The following is an 18,804-nucleotide window of genomic DNA, read 5'->3' as shown; positions in this document are numbered from 1 at the left end:
CTACGTGACTCTGGGTGGGACGGGGTGGCACGGTGGGTCTTTATCACTGGTTCCATAGCCTGGCTGAAGACGGGACCTCACGTTGGGAGGTGCCCCCTCCCGTTAATGGGGAAACTGCGATGCCCACGCTGCAGGGGCCAGAGGATCTGGGGCAGGTGCGCTGGGCCGCCCAGAGCCAGTGTACAGACCCGGGACCCCTTGAATGAGGCGAGGCAGGTCCCCTGCAGGAAGGACTCCAGTACAAGGCCCCAACTTCGTCCTGTTCATCTTGCTCCCGGTCTCCCCCAAAGGGATCACTGGCCTTTGATCAGAGTCACTGTGCCCTGGGGCCAAGGAACTAATCAGACCTTTCGGCCGGGTCTGCCGGACACGGACTTTGAACGGATGCCGATGCTGGGAGACCCCAAAAGTCGCTGTGGCCCACCAGCATGGGGGAGGGGGGCTCGTGGAGGTCAAGTGCCAAAGCGTTTTAGCTCAAGGCCGCCTCACTCTGTGCCCCCCACCACCTCCCCGAATCCATTCTTCGGTAGCTTCCCCAATTCTGGGGAACTGAGACATTGAGATACACCTACTCAGTAGGCGGTGGAATCCCCTCCTTGGTGTCTGGCTGGGAGGGTGAGTCAAGGTAGAGACCACGGGCCCACCTGGTATGGTCCATAGCTTTGTTCTGGGGGTGTGAACAGATGGGATTGTGTGGCCAAGTGAGTCTTTATAACTGGGGGCCTTCCTTGTATGTGTCCTTGGCAGTGTCTCTGTGTGGCTTTGTAGCCATTTGTGAATTACACGGATCCACAGCCCTGTAACTGGGTGGTCCAGCACAGATGCATCAGAGTATGGGGCCGGCAATGAGCCTGGGCTCCCTCCAGAGGGCGCAGAGGAGCCAGGGAAGGTGTTTGATAAGTTCTTTGTGTGGGGGGGTTGGCACGAGTGTGTGTGTGTGTGTGTGTGTGTGTGTGTGTGTGTGGTTTTTGCTCTTGTTTTTGTCTTTTAGGGCCGCACCCACCGGCCTACTCCAGAGCCACGTGGGATCCGAGCCTCGTCTTCGACCTACACCGCAGTTCACGGCCACACTGGATCCTTAACCCACTGAGCAAGGACAGGGATGGAACCCGCATCCTCATGGATGCTTATGGGTTCGCTAACCCCTGAGCCACGACAGGAACTGTGACAACAGTTTTACTGGGGAGTTCCCGACGTGGCGCAGTGGAAACACATCCAACTAGGAACCATGAGGTTGCGGTTTCCATTCCTGGCCTCACTCAGTAGGTTAAGGATCCGGCGATGCCATGAGCTGTGGTGTAGGTCGCAGACAAGGCCTCGATCTGGCGTTGCTGTGGCTGTGGTGTAGGTGGGCAGCTGTAGCTCCAATTCGACCCCTAGCCTGGGAACCTCCATATGCCATGGGTGTGGACCTAAGAAGCAAAAAAAAAAAAAAAAGTCGTATTGGGATAGAATTCAGACCATAAAATTCAACCATCTAAAATGTATGGCCGGGAGTTCCCGTTGTGGCACAGTGGTTAACGAATCTGACTAGGAACCACGAGGTTGCGGGTTCGATCCCTGGCCTTGCTCAGTGGGTTAAGGATCCGACGTTGCCATGAGCTGTGGTGTAGGTTGCAGACGTGGCTCGGATCTGGCATTGCTGTGGCTCTGGTGTAGGCTGGGGGCTACATCTCCGATTCGACCCCTAGCCTGGGAACCTCCATATGCTGCAGGAGCGGCCCTAGAAAAGGTAAAAAGACCAAAAAAATAATAATAATTAATAAATAAAATAAAGTGTACAGCCGAATGACTTACATATATTCAGAGTTGTGGATCCATCACCACAGTCAGTTCTAGAACATTTCCATTACCCCCCAAATGAACCCTCTAGCCCTTAGGGGTCCCCCCAATTCCCCATCCCCAGCAACCTCCAGTCCACTTCCTGGCTTGATGAATGTGCCTGTTCTGGACATTTTTTTCCAAATGGAATTATTTGGGCTTTTTTGTGTCTGCCTCCTTCCTTCAGCATGGTGTTTTCAAGGTTCATCCATGTCCTGGCAATGCTTCATTGCTTCTTGGGGCTAATAATATTCCATTTTCTCAGAAGGTTTTTTTGTTTGTTTGTTTGTTTGTTTTTTAATGGCCGTACCTGTGGCATCTGGAGGTTCCCAGGCTAGGGGTTCAATTGGAGCTGCAGTGGCCGGCTTAGGCCACAGCCACAGCCACGCTGGATCCGAGCCACATCTGCTCTGATTGTGCCACACAGTGTCTTGGTGTTGGCAGTGCTTTTTTTTTTCTTTTTGCCTTTTCTAGGGCCGCTCCTGCGACTGTCAGTGCTTTTTATGTTGGCCCCTCTAGTGATATCTCTTGTGGTTTTAACTGCAGGACCGTGATGACTAATAACATCGAGGATCTTTTCATGGGCTTATTAACCATTTGTTTATCTACTGTTTGTAGTTTAGGTTCAGTATTTTGCCTCTTACAAAGGGATTATTTGACTTGAAAGAGTTTTTGATGTATTTTATGTATTTATGTAATATGTATAGTTCTTTAGGTATATTTGGCAAATGTATAATTTTTTACTTTATGTAATTTTTTTTGTTTCCATTATACCTGGTTTTCAGTGTTCCATCAATTTTCTGCTGCAAGCCTGGTGACCCAGTCACATATACATGTATGCATTCTTTTTTCTCAAATTATCCTGCTCCATCCTAAGTGACCAGGCAGAGTTCCCAGGGCCTCATTGCTTATCCATTCCAAAGGCAAGAGTCTGCATCTATTATCCCCAAGCTCCCAGTCCATCCCACTCCCTCCCCCTTGGCAACCACAGGTCTATTCCCCAAGTCCATGGGTTCCTTTTCTGTGGAAAGTTTCATTTGTGCCCTATATCAGATTCCGGATATAAGTGCTACCATGCGGTATTCGTCTTTCTCGTTCTGACGGGCTCACTAGGGATGAGCGTCTCTAGTTCCATCCGTGCTGCTGCAAATGGCCTTATGTTGGTCTTTTTCATGGCTGAGTAGGATTCCATTGTGTAATACACCACATCTTCCTAATCCATTCATCTGTCCATGGACATTTGGGTTATTTCCATGTCTCGACTATTGCGAACAGCGCTGCAGTGGACATGAGTCTCTTTCAAGGAAAGTTTTGTCCAGATAGATGCCCAAGAGTGGCATTGTTGGGTCATAGGGCAGTTCTATGTACAGATTTTGAAGGTACCCCCATACCGTTTTCCACAGTGGTTGTACAAGCTTACATCCCACCCACAGTGCAGGAGGGTTCCCTTTTCTCCATACCCCTTCCAGCATTTGTTCTTTGTGGCCTTACTAATGATGGCCATTCTGACTGGTGTGAGGTGGTGTATCAGTTTTGATTTGCATTTCTCTGATAATCAGGGATGTTGAGCATTTTGTCATGTGCTTGTTGGCCATCTGTGTTTCTTCTTTGGAGACATGTCTGTTCAGGTGTTTTGCCCATTTTTCCACTGGGTTGTTGGCTTTTTTGCTGTTGAGTTGTATGCGTTGTTTGTATATTTTAGAGATTAAGCCCTTGTCAGTTGCATCATGTGAGACTATTTTCTCCCATTCTGTAGGTTGTCTTTTGTTTTTTTTTTTTTTTTTTTTTTGTCTTTTTGCCTTTTCTAGGGCCCCTCCGTGTGGCATATGGAGGTTCCCAGGCTAGGGGTCGAATCGGAGCTGTAGCTGCCAGCCTACACCAGAGCCACAGCAACGTGGCATCCGAACCGCGTCTACAACCTACAGCACAGCTCATGGCAACGCCGGGTCCTTAATCCACTGAGCAAGGGCAGGGATCGAACCTGCAACCTCATGGTTCCTAGTCGGATTCATTAACCACTGTACCACGACGGGAACTCCTGTGTGTCTGTTTTGGTACTAGTTCTACACCGTCTTGATGTCTGTGGCTCTTTGATACTGCCTCAAGTCTGGGAGAGTTGTGCCTCCTGCCTGGTTTTTGTTCCTCAGGATTGCTTTGGCAATTCTGGGTCTTTTGGGGTTCCATAGACATTTTTGGATGGTTTGTTCTAGTTCTGTGCAAAATGTCATGGGTAACTTGATAGGGAGTGCCTGGAATCTGTAGATTGCTTTGGGTAGTATGGCCATTTTTACAGTATTAATTTTTCCAACCCATAAGTGTGGAATATTTTTGCATTTCTTTGCACATTCTTTAATTTCCTTGATGAATGTTTTATAGTTCTCAGCATATAAGTCTTTCACTTCCTTGGTCAGGTTTATTCCCAGGTATTTGATTTTTTGGGGTGCAGTTTTAAAAGGTATTGTATTTTTGTATTTCTTTTCTAGTATTTCATTATTAGTATACAGAAATGTGACTGATTGCTGAAGGTTAATCTTTTTTTTTCATTTTTTTTAATTACTCAAATGAATTTATCACATCTGTAGTCGTATAATGATCATAACAATCTGATTTCACAGGATTTCCATCCCACAGCCCAGGCACATCCCCCCACCCCCCAAACTGTCTCCTCCGGAGACCATAAGTTTTTCAATGTCTGTGAGTCAGCATCTGTTCTGCAAAGAAGTTCTGTCTGTCCTTTTTTCAGATTCCAAATGTCAGTGAAAGCATTTGATGTTGGTGTCTCATTGTATGGCTGACTTCACTTAGCATGATAGTTTCTAGGTCCATCCATGTTGCTAAAAGTGCTGGTATTTCATTCTTTTTAATGGCTGAGTAATATTCCATTGTGTATAGGTACCACATCTTCTGGATCCACTCCTCTGTCGATGGACATTTAGGTTGTTTCCATGTTTTGGCTATTGTAAATAGTGCTGCAATAAACATTGAAGTACATGTGTCTTTGCGAGTCGTGGTTTTCTCTGGATAGATGCCCAGGAGTGGGACTGCTGGATCAAATGGTAGTTCTATGTTTAGTTTAGTTTTCTGAGGACCCTCCATACTGCTTTCCACAGTGGTTGCACCAATTTACAATCCCACCAACAGTGTACTAGGGTTCCTTTTTCTCCACACCCACTCCAGCACTTCTTGTTTATAGACTTTTGGATGATGGCCATTCTGGCTGGTGTAAGGTGGTACCTCATCGTGGTTTTGATTTGCATCTCTCTAATAATGAGTGACGTTGAACATCTTTTCATGTGTTTCTCGGCCATCTGTATGTCTTCTTTGGAGAATTGTCTGTTTAGATCTTCTGCCCATTTTTGGATAGGCTTGTTTGTTTTTTTGGTATGGAGCTGCAGAAGTTGTTTATAAATTTTGGAGATTAATCCTTTGTCAGTGGATTCACTTGCAAAGATTTTCTCCCATTCTGTGTGTTGTCTTTTTGTGTTGTTTAGGGTTTCCTTTGCTGTGCAGAAACTTTGAAGTTTGATTAGGTCCCATTTGTTTATTTTTCTTTTTTCTTTTCTTTTTCTTTCTTTTTTTTTGTCTTTTTGCCATTTCTTGGGCCGCTTCAGCGGCATATGTGAGGTTCCCAGGCTAGGGGTCGAATTGGAGCTGTAGCTGCCAAGCCTACGCCAGAGCCACAGCAATGCCAGATCCGAGCTGCGTCTGCAACCTACACCACAGCTCACGGCAACACCGGATCGTTAACCCACTGAGCAAGGGCAGGGACTGAACCCGCAACTTTATGGTTCCTAGTTGGATTCGTTAACCACTGCGCCATGACAGGAACTCCCTATTTTTCTTTTTATTGTCAATACTCTGATAGATGGATCTGAGAAGATGTTGCTGTCATTTTTGTCAGAGAGTGTTTGGCCTATGTTTTCCTCTAGGAGTTTGATAGTGTCTGGTCTTATACCTAGGTCTTTCATCCATTTGGAGTTTATTTTTGTGTATGGTGTTAGGGAATGTTCTAATGTCATTCTTTTCCATGTGGCTGTCCAGTTTTCCCAGCACCACTTATTGAACAAGCTGTCCTTTTTCCATTGTATAGTCTTGCCTCCTTTGTCATAGATTAGTTGGCTGTAGGTGCATGGGTTTAATTCTGGGCTTTCTATCCTGTTCCACTGATCTATATTTCTGTCTTTGTGCCAGTACCATGCAGTTTTGACGACTGTTGCTTTGTAGTATAGTCTGAAGTCCGGGAGCCTGATTCCTCCAGCTCCATTTTTCTTTTTCAGTATGTCTTTGGCTATTCTGGGTCTTTTGTGCTTCCAAACAGACTTTAAAATATTTTGTTCAAGTTCTGTGAAAAATGTCCTTGGTAATTTGATAGGGATTGCATTGAATCTGCAGATTGCCTTGGGTAGTATAGTCATTTTGATCATATTAACTCTTCCAATCCACGAGCATGGTATATCTTTCCATCTATTGTGTCATCTTTGATTTCTTTCATCAGTGGCTTGTAGTTTTCAGAGTACAGGTCTTTTGTTTCTTTAGGTAGGTTTACTCCTAGGTATTTTATTCTTTTGGATGAGATGGTAAACAGGATTGCTTCCCTAATTTCCTTTTCTGCTTTTTCATTGTTAGTATATAGAAACACTATCGATTTCTGTGTATTGATTTTGTATCCTGCACCTTTGCCAAATTGGTGGATAAGCTCTAACAGTTTTCTGGTAGAGTCTTTAGGATTCTCTAGGTATAGTATCATGTCATCTGCAAATAGAAATAGTTTTATTTCTTCCTTTCCAATTTGGATTCCTTTTATCTCTTTTACTTCTCTGATTGCTGTGGCTAGGGCTTCCAGAACTATGTTGAAGAGTAGTGGTGAGAGTGGACATCCTTGTCTTGTTCCTGATCTCAGCAGGAATTCTTTCAGCTTTTCACCATTGAGAATGATGTTTGCTGTGGGTTTGTCATATATGGCCTTTATCATGTTGAGGTAGGTTCCCGTTATGCCCACTTTCTGAAGGGTTTTTATCAAAAATGGGTGTTGGATTTTGTCAAAGGCTTTTTCCATGTCTATTGAGAGGATCATATGGTTTTTATTCTTCAGTTTGTTAATGTGGTGTATCACACTGATGGATTTGCGGATATTGAAGAACCCTTGCATCCCTGGGATAAATCCCACTTGATCATGATGTACAATCTTTTTAATATATTGTTGGATGCAGTTTGCTATTATTTTGTTGAGGATTTTTGCATCGATGTTCATCAGTGAAATTGGCCTATAGTTTTCTTTTTTGTGGAGTCTTTGTCTGGTTTTGGTACCAGGGTGATGGTGGCCTCATAGAATGAGTTTGGGAGTATCCCTTCTTCGCAATTTTTTGAAATAGTTTCAGAAGGAGAGGTGTTAGCTCTTCTCTAAATGTTTGATAGAATTCGCCTGTGAAGCCATCTGGTCCTGGACTTTTGTTTGTTGGAAGTTTTTTAATCACGGTTTCAATTTCAGTTCTTGTGATGGGTCCATTCGCCTTTTCTATTTCATCTTGGTTTAGTCTTGGAAGATTGTACTTTTCTAAGAATTTGTCCATTTCTTCTAGGTTTTCCATTTTATTGGCATATAGTTGCATATAGTAGTCTTTTATGATCCTTTGTATTTCTGTGGTGTCCATTGTTACTTCTCCTTTTTCATTTCTAATTTTATTGATTTGAGTCCTCTCTCTGTTTTGCTTGATAAGTCTGGCTAGGGGTTTATCAATTTTGTTGATCTTTTCAAAAAACCAGCTTTTCGTTTCATTGATCTTTTCTATGGTTTTCTTTGTTTCTATTTCATTGATTTCTGCTCTGATCTTTATGATTTCTTTCCTTCTACTAACTTTAGGTCTTGTCTGTTCTTCTCTCTCAAGCTGCTTTAGATGTAAAGTTAGTTTGTTTATTTGGGCTTTTTCTTGTTTCCTGAGGTGGGCTTGTATTGCTATAAACTTTCCTCTTAGAACGGCTTTTGCTGCATCCCATAGGTTTTGGAGTGTCATATCTTCGTTGTCATTTGCTGCTGGGTATTTTTTAATTTCCTCTTTGATTTCTTCAGTGATCCATTGGTTGTTTAGTAGCATGCTGTTGAGTCTCCACGTGTTTGTGTTTTTTGCAGCTTTTTTGTTGATTTCCAGTCATACAGCGTTGTGGTCGGAAAAGATGCTTGATATGATTTCAATTTTCTTAAAGTTACTGAGGTTGGGTTTGTAGCCCAGGATATGATCAATCTTAGAGAATGTTCCATATGCACTTGAGAAGAATGTGTATTCTGTTGCTTTTGGATGAAATGTCCTATAAATATCTATTAAGTCCATCTGGTTTAATGCTTCATTCAGGGCCTGTGTTTCCTTATTGATTTTCTGTCTGGTTGATCTGTCCATTGCTGTAAGTGGGGTGTTAAAGTCCCGCACTATGATTGTGTTATTGTCGATTTGTCCTTTTAAGGTTGTTAGCAGTTGCCTTATATATTGTAGTGAACCTGTGTTGGGTGCGTAGATATTTAAAATTGTTATGGAGTTCCCGTTGTGGCACAGTGGTTAACAAATCTGACTAGGAACCACGAGGTTGCAGGTTCAATCCCTGGCCTTGCTCAGTTGGTTAAGGATCCAGCATTGTCGTGAGCTGTGGTGTGGGTTGCAGACATGGCTCGGATCTGGCTGTGGCTGTGGTGTAGGCTGGCGGCTACAGCTCTGATTCAACCCCTAGCCTGGGACCCTCCATATGCCACGGGTGCAGCCCTAGAAATGGCAAAAAGACAAAAAAAAATTGTTATATCATCTTCTTGGATTGATCCTTTGATCATTATGTAATGTCCTTCTTTGTCCCTGAAAATATTCATTTTTAAGTCTATTTTGTCTGATATGAGTATTGCTACTCCAGCTTTCTTTTGATCCCTGTTTGCATGAAATATTTTCTTCCATCCTCTCACTTTCAATTTGTATGTGTCCCTAGAAGTGAAGTGGGTCTCTTAAAGACAGCATATATATGGGTCTTGATTTTGTATCCACTCAGCCAGTCTATGTCTTTTGGTTGGGGCGTTTAGTCCATTCACATTTAAGGTAATTATTGATATGTATGTTCTTATTGCCATTTTATTAATTACTTTGGATTTGTTTTTGCTGCTCTTTTTCCTTTCCTTCTTCTCTTATTCTTTTCTGCCTATAGAAGTTCCTTTGGTATTTGTTGGAAGGCTGGTTTAGTGTTGCTGAATTCTCTCAGCTTTTGCTTATCTGTGAAGGTTTTGATTTCTCCTTCAAATCTGAACGAGAGCTTTGCTGGGTAGAGTAATCTTGGTTGGAGGATTTTTCCTTTCATCACATTGAGTATATCATGCCACTCCCTTCTGGCCTGCAGAGTTTCTTTTGAAAAATCTGCCGATAACCTTATTGGGGTTCCCTTGTATGTTATTTGTTTCTTTCCCCTAGCTGCTTTCAAGATTTTTTTTTTTTTTTCTTTTTGCTATTTCTTGGGCCGCTTCAGCGCCATATGGAGGTTCCCAGGCTAGGGGTTGAATCGGAGCTGTAGCCCCTGGCCTATGCCAGAGCCACAGCAATGCAGGATCCGAGCCAGGTCTGCAACCTACACCACAGCTCATGGCAATGCCAGATGGTTAACCCACTGAGCAAGGGCAGGGACCAAACCCGCAACTTTATGGTTCCTAGTGGGAACTCCAAGATTTTCTTTGTCTTTAATTTTGGTCAGTTTGATTAGTATGTGTCTCGGGGTGTTCCTCCTTGGGTTTATTTTATATGGTACTTGTAGTGCTTCCTGGATTTGAGTGAGTGGTTCCTTCCCCATGTGAGGGAAGTTTTCAGCTATTATCTCTTGGAATATTTTTTCTGTCTCCTTCTCTCTCTCTTCTCCTTCTGGCACCCCTATAATACGGATGTTGGTGCATTTAACATTGTCCCAGAGTTCCCTGAGACTCTCTTCATTTGTTTTCAATCTTTTTTCTCTTTTCTGTTCTGCATCCGCAATTTCCACTAATCTCTCCTCCACCTTACTTATTCGTTCTTCTGCCTCCTGTATTCTGCTGTTAGCTGCTTCTAGTGAATTTTTTATTTCAGTGATTGTATTTTGCATCTCTTCTTAAGTTTTATATCTTGTATCTCTTTGCTCAGTGTTTCCTGTAAGTTATCCTTCTTTGCCTCCAGTTTATTTCCGTCTTGCATCATCTTCAGCATCAACAGTCTAAAGTCTTTTTCCTGGAGGCTGAGAATCTCCTCATGGCTTAGCTGTTTTTCTGGGTTTTTTTCTTTCTCTCTCATCTGAGTTATAGTCCTCTGTCTTTTCATTTTTATAGGTTTTTGGTGTGGTGACCTTCTTACAGATAATAGAGTTGTAGCCTCTCTTCCTTCTGGTGTCTGCCCCCCTTGTGGCTGCAGTCAGTATGGGGGCTTGCTGTAGGCTTCCTGATGAGAGGGGCTGATGCCTGCCCCCTGGTAGGAGGAGCCGATTCTAATCCCTCTGGTGGGGCTTAGTCTCTGGATGGGATTAGAGGCAGCTGTGTGCCTGAGGAGTCTTTAGGGAGCCTGTTTACTGAGGGGTGGGGCTGTGATCCCACCTGGGTTGTTGTTTGCCCTGGGGCTTCTCAGCAGCTGACTGACGGGTGGGGCCGGGTTTTCCCCAAATGGCCACCTCCAGAGAAAGGCACTGCTGCTGAATATTCCCGAGAGCTTTGCTTTCAATGTCCTTCCTTCACCACAAGCCACATTCACCCCTGTTTTCCTAGGATGTCCTCCAAGAACTGCAGTCAGGTTTGACCCCGATTCCTATGGAGACCTTGCTCTGCCCTGGGACCCAGTGCACGTGAAAGTCTGTGTGCGCCTTTTAAGAATGGGGTCTCCATTTCCCCCAGTCCCGAGGAGCTCCTGCACACGAGCCCCACTGGCCTTCAATGCCAGATGCTCCAGGGCTCTTTCTCCCAGTGCCAGCTCCCCGCACGTGAGGATTTGATGTGCGGCTCAGAACTCTCACTCCTGTAGGGGAGTCTCTGTGAACCAGTTAGTTTCCAGTCTGTGGAGCTTCCCACCTGGGAGGTACGGGATTGTTTATATCACGAAATGGCCTCTCCTACCTCTTGATGTGGCCTCTTTTTCTTCTAGAGTAGGGTATCTTTTTTAAGGTTTCCGGTCCATTTTGGTGAAGTGTGCTCAGTCTTTAGTTGTGAATTTTGTTGTTCTTAGGAGAGAAGTTGAGCTCCAGTCCTTCTAGTCCGCCTGCCTTAATCCTGTCTCCTGAAAGTTAATCTTATATTCTGCCAATTTGATGAATTTGTTGGCAAACATATGAGTATTTCTTCCAAGACTCCACTTGGCTTTGCCTTTTCATTTTCATTCTTTTGTGTTTTTTTTAGGCCCATACCCGTCGCATATGGACATTCCCAGGCTCTTAGGGTCAAATCAGACCTACAGCTGCTGGCCTCACCACAGCCACAACAACGTCGGATCTGAGCTGCATCTGTGACCTACACCACAGCTCACGGCAACGCTGGATCCTTAACCCACTGAGCGAGGCCAGGGATGGAACCTGCAACCTCATGGTTCCTAGTCGGATTTGTTTCCGCTGCGCCAGGACAGGAACTCCGCCTTTTCATTTTCTTAATAGTGTCTTTTACAAAGCACGCCTTTACCTTTGAGGAAGTTCAAAGTTACCATTTCACACTTGCACTTTTAAATTTTTATGATCTTATTAATGATTTTATCTATTTTAACTTGACTTTATATTTTATTTATTTACATTTATTTATTATTATGCAACAAAACCAAAGACAAGACTTCCGTATCAAAATGAAACCTCTGGGAAAAATGGTTCAGCTGCGTTCAGTTGTCAGAGGAAAAAAACTGTTGGCCAGAAAGGACCCAGGGGTTTCCCTAAGGCCAGAGGGTGTTAAACTTTGTCAAATGCAATTTCTCTTTCCAATTATGCTGGCTGATGTTCAAAAGCTAAACTCCACATTCCTCGAGTAAACGCCCCGCGGCCCTGGAGAACAACTGGTTTACGTATTGCTGACCATGAGCCGCCAAACCTCGAGGAAGGAGTCTGATGTGGGCACTGCCCTGTCTGATCGGGCACCAGGGCAATGCTGGCCCCTAAGATGAGCCCAGCAGTGCCTCTTCCAAAGGCACAGGGGCCGCTGTCAGGCCGTCACCCGGGAACCCACCCAGCCGGTCCTCTGTTTGTGACTAGGCATCCAGTTTCCTTCATAGAGACAGGAGGGCCCAGTGTGTTTCTTGAGTGAACTGTGGTCATTTGTGTCTGTAAAAACATTTGTCCGCTTCAGCTGGTTGGTAGGTTTTATGGGCACGACGTCGTTTGCAATGTTCTCTATGCTTTTTGTGTCCGGAGAGGAGAGGGGACAGCTAAGAGCTGCCCATGCACAGACCCCACAGCCTGGGGGCCACAAGAACACCGCCCCGCCCAGCTCTCAAAATGACACAGGTTGATGGGCCAGTGCCGGGGCTCCCGAGTTCAAGTGAAAGAAAGCAGAGGCCACAGGCACAGTCTCAGGACAGAGCAGTTGCCAGGGGCTTCCGTTCCTGGAACCCAAGGTCCCTGTTCAGCCTCTCCTCCCCGTGTCCTCCTGGGGAGGGTAGGACTGTGAGCAGGACTGACAGGGGGCAGCTGCCACTCCCCGGGTGGGCAGGAGCGGGCGTGGCAGGAGACTTGATTCCCAAACTGGCACCCCTTCCTGCGGGGCGAGCCTGGGGCTCATTCGGGAGTCCCAGCCCTGGTCCTGGTCCAGGGCTGCCCGGGCTCACACGTGCTGCCTCTGGTGGCGCAGCACGTCCGTGGGCGTGAACAGAAAGTCCTTCTGGCAGGCCTCGCAGTGGTAGGGCCTCTGCAGGGCAGACACCTTCCGGAGGGGCTCGGGGGCGGCCTCCTCAGCCCCTAAGGGAGGGGACAAGACAGGCCGTGAGGGGGCGCTCCACTGCGTGCTCTCACCCCCACCCAAGTCCCGGGAACCTGTGGGGCTCCAGCTCTGCCTCCTCCGAGAAGCCTTCCTTGATTAACACGACACAGAGGCAAGTCTTTACTGTGTGTTCCAGGGAGCGAGAGAGACAGGGGCTGAGAGACAGAGCCCTGGGGTGGGGGCCCTGGGACCCGCTGCCATCTCCCCAACAAGTGCCAGCTCATGGTCCACGGCACCAGACCCTGTGCTGGGGTCTATCCACTGGGTGACAGGAGGCAGAGGTGGCAGCAGGGACAGGAAAGACCAAGAGACACAGTGGGAGAGAGACAGAAGCAGAGACACGGAACCAGACCAAAGAGTAGCAACACAGAGACAAAGCAACATAGACACAAGAGAACGAGGTGGCTCCTGGCCCTTGCTGTCCTAGGCTCTGGTTCTTTGTGACAAAGCCCATTTGTGACCCCAGCCAGACAGAGGACTGAAGTCACGAGTCCCCAGAGTGTTGCAAGAGTGCCCAGAAACACAGGAAACATGCAGGCAGGACGGACACCGGTGCCAGGGCCTCACCTGGGGGAGCGTCCCGCGGGGCCTGGGGGCAGGTGTTCTCGTGTGCGATGCGCTCCAAGGGTGTCAGAGGCATGTGCAGCTCACAGTGGGGGCAGGTCCAAAAGGTGCGCAGGCAGTCGCTGTACAAGTCCGCGTCGCTCTGAACCAGGAGGGCTGTGTCAGGGCTGGGCTCCTACTCTGCCCCCCATCGCCAGCCTGGACATCACCTGCATTCTTGGGCAAGGCTGGAATGCCACTGGGGGTGGGGGGAGAACCCACAAATGCCATTTTCAGAGGCAGGAGGATGGGGGTCGGGGGGTTCTGAGCTCACCATGAGGCAGTTGTATGTGAGGAAGTCAGTGACTGCGTAGCCCCCTTTGGTGGGGTGGGGGGATGTGGCAGAGCTGCCAAAGAGGCCAGGGAGACTGGGGGCAGCTGTAACAGTCTGGGGGCCCACATAGAGGTTCTGGACTTCCAGTCCTGTGAGCCGCCGTAGGCTGTAGGAAACCTGAGCAGAGACAGACAGGAAATGGGGGAGATGGACTCAGGCAGACATTCCTAGAGCACCTGGATCCAGCTGTGCCTGAAGGCCACACCTGCACTTTTCCGTTATGGAGGCCATCTACTTAAGGCGATTGCTTAAGCCAATTACAATGTGCTCTCAGATACTCTCGAACAGACCCTGACACCTCACCCCCCACCTCACCCCACTTCCCCTTCTCTCCCATCACTTGTGGGGACACTCAGACCTTCCGTCTGGCCTGGAAATCTGGCCACCATGCCCCGCTTCTTCCACCTCATCAGCCTATTGCCCTTTCCTGGGTCCCCTGGGTCCCAACAACAATTCTCAGGCTGCCCCCCTCGCTTAAAGACATGGGGGATCACCTCTAACCTCCTCTGTGCAGTTCTCCCCGCCTGTCCTCCATGAAGTGAGATACTTTCAGCTTCTCTCATGCCCTGCACGCCCCTAACTGCTCGTGAGGGGTCACCTGTACAAGTAGCAGGTGTTACTACATGTCTCGAGTAAGAGCAGTAGGGTTTAAGAGCACAGGCTCTGGAGCCAAGCTGATGGGGTCAGATCTTCCCCCCTTATCAGCTGTGTGACCTTGGGTTTTTCATCACTCTCTCTGGTCTGAAACCCCCATGTGCACACATATTGACAAGCCCGGCCCTCCGGCCAAGGGGCTGCAGGCACCCAGGAGGCAGGTACCTTGGATGCCATAAACTGCAGCAACTCCTTGCTCAGGGCCACCACCTCCTCGCGCTGCCCTGGGGTGGCCTCCTCGTCATCGTCGTCCAGCCGCCGCCGGGCCTGAGCCAGCTGCCTGTCCACGGCGCTTTCCCACTGGGCCCGGAGTCGCAGGGTAGCTGCCAGGAGGCGGACAGCACTCTCGCCATCCGCAAGCTGGAGCTCCAGCCAGCCGTCGGCCACCAGGCGGGAGCAGTCACCATTGGTGTCCAGGGACTGGCTGAACAGCAGAAGGGACTGGAAGGGGGTAGGCAGGGGACGTGAGGGGCAGGACGCCTCTGCAGGGAGGCCCCACCTGGCTGCGCTCCCAGCCGCCCGCCCACCTGCCAGCCCCGTGACAAATACCCCACGCCCGCTCTGTGCCAGACATGCTCGCGGCTGCCGGGGATTCAAGCGTGAATGAGGCAGCCTCAGCCCTTGTCCCACGGGGCTGGTGCTCTACTCCGAGCCCAGTGCAAACGAAAGCACGAAACAGAGCAGGTCCTATGAAAGCGGGGAGGCCAGTGGCTAAGGGGCGCCCTCTCCGTCGTCTTAGGGTTGGGGCCGCACATGCCTGTCACCCTCAGGTCGTGCGCCTAACACGTGGCACTCTCTGCACCTTATTCTCAGAACATGCAGGCACCGAGCACTGGTTAACCCGAGGCGACGCTGCAGTGTGGCCAGGTGAAGGGCACTGGTGGCAGCAACTTTATTTTTTGGCTGCACTCATGGCAGGCGGAAGTTCCCAGGCCAGGGATGGAACCCGCACCACAGCAGTGGCAATACCTGATCCTTAACCCACTAGGCCATCAGAGAACTCTCTCAGCAACTTAGTTGATTGTCTTCTCTTAGCACCGTACCTGTGGCGTGTGCAAGTTCCCAGGCTAGCGGTCCAATCAGAGCTGAGGCTGCCGGCCTACACCCCCGCCACAGCCACGCGGGATCCAAGCCTCGCGTGCAACCTATGTCACAGCTCACAACAACACCAGATCCTTAACCCACTGAGCGAGGCCAGGGATGGAACCCGGGTCCTCGTGGATACTTGGCAGATTCGCTTCCACTGAGCCACACCAGGAACTCTTTGCGACTTAGTTTGAAACGTGAAGTCAGAGGGTAAGCTCTCCTGTTACAACAGGTTGGTGAGTGGACAGGGAATAAAGCAGAGACTGTATGTCACCTGCAGGATGGCAGAGTGGTCACTGCACACTTCTTGCAACTTTTGCAACTTTTCTCTGAAGCATGTCACGCTAATTATGTCGGGGAAAATTGTATGCGACAGGGAGGGGGAGGCAGATGGAAGAGGCCTGACCACAGGTGGAGGTTTTGTGGGGCTGTCGACGGAATACGAGTGGAACGTGCCATGTGATCTACTTCTCACGTGTGTTTAAAATCGCCCATCACAGAGGCGGCAGCATCTCAGCAGGCGAGCCCTCGTCTCCCTCCTGCGGTCCTGCTGAAGGCCAGCATTCCTCCGTCCGGCGGTGACAGGAGGTCTGGCCAGGTCTTTCATATTCGTCTGTGCTTCCTCCCCACTCAGAGGGGAGCCCCATCCCCGCAGGGGACCCCGTCTGTTCTGATCAGGACCCCAGCCCCGGTCCCCGGGGAGGGCTCGGCGCCTGGCCACTCGGTTCGTGTTGAAGACACAGCGGAGCGGGGTCAGTGGAAGTCACCGTGTCGACAGCACCTCCCGAGGCTCCGGCAGCCCCTCTCTGTTCCTTGGAATGGAAGCAAGGTGTTGAAGGGGTAACAGGACACCCTTCTCTTTTTTTGTCTTTGTAGGGCTGTACCCACAGCATAGGGAGGCTCCCAGGCTCGAGGCTGAATCAGAGCCGTAACTGCTGGCCTACACCACAGCCACGGCAACGCTGCCAGGTCCTTAACCCACTGAGCGAGGCCAGGAAGTGAACCCATAGCCTCGTGGGTTACTAGTTGGATTCGTTTCCACTGCGCCCTAAGGGGAATTCCCCAGGACACCCACCTGACGGGGGAGAGCCCTTAGGCATGGCACGCGGCCCTGATCTCTGGCTCGGCCACTCACTTGCTCTGTGGCTGAGGCAAGCGACACACCCTCCTTGCCACCATCGCCCCAGCCTCATCTTCTCCCATGAAGTGAGAAGTGGGGCCAGGACTGGAGCGGCAGGGTGGCTGCAGGGAGCACGCAAGGCGTGGTGGCCATGGGTCAGGAGCCTCGCTTCCTGGCTGCAGACACACACACATATGTGCAATCTGAGCTTGTCCTCGGCTTCCACCACCAGCCTCTCCTGCCCTGTGACTGCAGTCATCTGCTTGCTGGGCTCCTGGCCACTGCCCCAAGTCAGGCCCTGTCCCAGCTCTGCTGAGAACCGTGGGGAGGGGGGAGGCGGGGTTCCAGTCTGTGCACACCAGGCATGTGGTGCCCCAGGGCCTTTGCACTCGCTCTTTGCTCTACCTAGGATGCTCTTCGCCCCGAGATGCCTAGGGCTCCCTCCCTCCCTCGGGTCTTTGCTCGATTGCACACCCTCAATGAGACCCAGACCAATGGCCTAATTTCACACTAGAACGTGTCCCCTCCCCAATCCCCCCACCACGTTCCTTTTGTTTGTTTTTTTGGTCCTTTTAGGGACATACCCGAGGCACACGGAGGTACAAGTTGAATCGGAGCTGTAACCATTGGCCTGCACCACAGCCACAGCAAATTGGGATCCAAACCAGGTCTGTGACCTACACCACAGCGCACGGCAATGCTGGATCCTTAACTCACTGAGTGAGGCCAGGGCTCCAACCTGAGTCCTCGTGGATACCAGTCAGGTTCGTTACTGCTGAGCCACCCTGGGAACTCCAGCCTGTTCTTTTTGCTGCCCCCAAACACGTGTCCCTCTCTAGCACATCACCAGGTGCTCTGCTGTGTTTCCCGCTAACGTCCGCCCTCCCTGCTGGACGTGAGCTCCCTCTGCCTTCGCTGGTCCTGTGCCCGGCAGGCAGGTGCTGGGCGGGTACCGGATGAACAGGAAGACAGGACCCAGCAGCCAGCCTGGGGGAAGGCGGCCCCTCCAGGGCCAGGTGAGTCTGCGGCCTGGGGGACACAGTCACGGCGACAGGAGTTGGGGATGGGGACCCACCTGAAGAGCGGGGACGCGGACACAGTTCACCAGGTAGGGCTTGCTGGTCTCCAGCAGGGAGACGAAGGCGAGGAGCTGGTGCTTGCTGCTCATCGGGTCCCTGTTGTCTGAAAGCGTCAAGAGGACAGCTCAGCATCCCGCGCCCCCCACCGCCACCCCCACCCCCAGGCATCCACACAGCCAAAGAGCAGCCTCAGGCGTGTAACCATCAACGCCTGTCACTGATGTTTAAACACTGTGCCAAGTGACTGTGACTGTGGCCGTTCCCCACTGCTGGTCAGGACTGCTGGTTCTGGGAGGCAGGGTGACGGCACTGTGGTGACGGGAAGAAAAAAGCCCCTATGGGGATGCCGACGACGACTGATGAGAGATCTGGGACCTGCTTTCACGTGTGCCAGGAAAAAGGGAGAAAATGCCACCAGGATGGCGAAATGGTCACACAAGTCCTGGCTGGGGACAGAGGGAGCTCATCACGCTCTGCGTGCAAGACGCCTGGAAATTTCAAGTTTTCAGAAAGGAAGAAATGCACCAGGAGGCGAGTGAACTGAGCAGCCTTTGCCGCCGTTAAAAGGTTAGAGAGCGAGCTTCCAGTTCCATCTTGGGGGTGTAAAACCACAACCCTGGGGGGTTACCACTGACCATTTCACTACGCACGCTCCTTGTTTTACAAACAGGAGGCCAGCGAGCCGTGTTCACCACACGCCAGCACCGCGTGGAGGTGGGGGGAGGCTCAGTGTGGGGCGGACTCGCCAGGGCCACCCAGCCAGGTCTGGCTCCTAAGACCAGCAGGTCCCACGTCCACGGCCCCAGCGAAGGCAGAGTGTGGGGAGGAGCAAGGGAGTAACCCCAGATGGCGGGAGCTCCCTGAGGTCACTGTCTCCCCTGGGGTGGAGGGACCTCATCCTACCCCCATCCCTCACCCCCATCTCGCCCAGACTCTCGGTACCTTGGCTCCCTTTGCCCTCCGGCTCCTGCGGGTGCAGCACCTCGGGGCTGTTGGCAAAGACACAGGTGGGGTGCAGCACAGCGCCCTGCTTGGCCTGAGTGTGGAAGATCTGGAGGAGCCGAAGGGAATGCCTGCTGCCGGAGGCCCTCGGACCTGCCCTTCCCGCTGCCAGGTTCCCGCCTCCAGGAAGCCCTCCCAGGCTGGTCAGGTCCCCATCTCTGCTCCCTCAGCCCCTGGGTCC

At 50.1% G+C, this 18,804-nt stretch overlaps 1 protein-coding gene across 3 annotated transcripts in view; it reads right to left on the bottom strand.

Moving 5' to 3' along the window:
- Positions 1-11,546: 11,546 nt before the first annotated feature.
- The window catches only part of DHX34 (DExH-box helicase 34), a 30,279-nt gene continuing 23,021 nt past the window's right edge, over positions 11,547-18,804 (bottom strand). For 2 of the 3 annotated variants that reach the window (XM_047789837.1, XM_047789836.1), the window contains exons 12-17: positions 18,564-18,672; positions 17,618-17,724; positions 14,502-14,777; positions 13,623-13,799; positions 13,313-13,451; positions 11,547-12,723 (exon numbers count right to left, since the gene is read on the bottom strand). In XM_047789837.1, the coding sequence (XP_047645793.1) occupies positions 12,590-12,723; positions 13,313-13,451; positions 13,623-13,799; positions 14,502-14,777; positions 17,618-17,724; positions 18,564-18,672 (942 nt within the window). In that variant the 3' untranslated portion in view covers positions 11,547-12,589. Of the gene's footprint in view, positions 12,724-13,312; positions 13,452-13,622; positions 13,800-14,501; positions 14,778-15,204; positions 16,235-17,617; positions 17,725-18,563; positions 18,673-18,804 lie in introns of those variants that run through there. The other variant, XM_047789838.1, reaches the window with a different exon arrangement.

The sequence above is a fragment of the Phacochoerus africanus genome, chromosome 8 (assembly GCF_016906955.1).
Source record: "Phacochoerus africanus isolate WHEZ1 chromosome 8, ROS_Pafr_v1, whole genome shotgun sequence".
NCBI lineage: Eukaryota > Metazoa > Chordata > Mammalia > Artiodactyla > Suidae > Phacochoerus > Phacochoerus africanus.
This window is presented reverse-complemented; position numbering and strand designations above follow the sequence as displayed.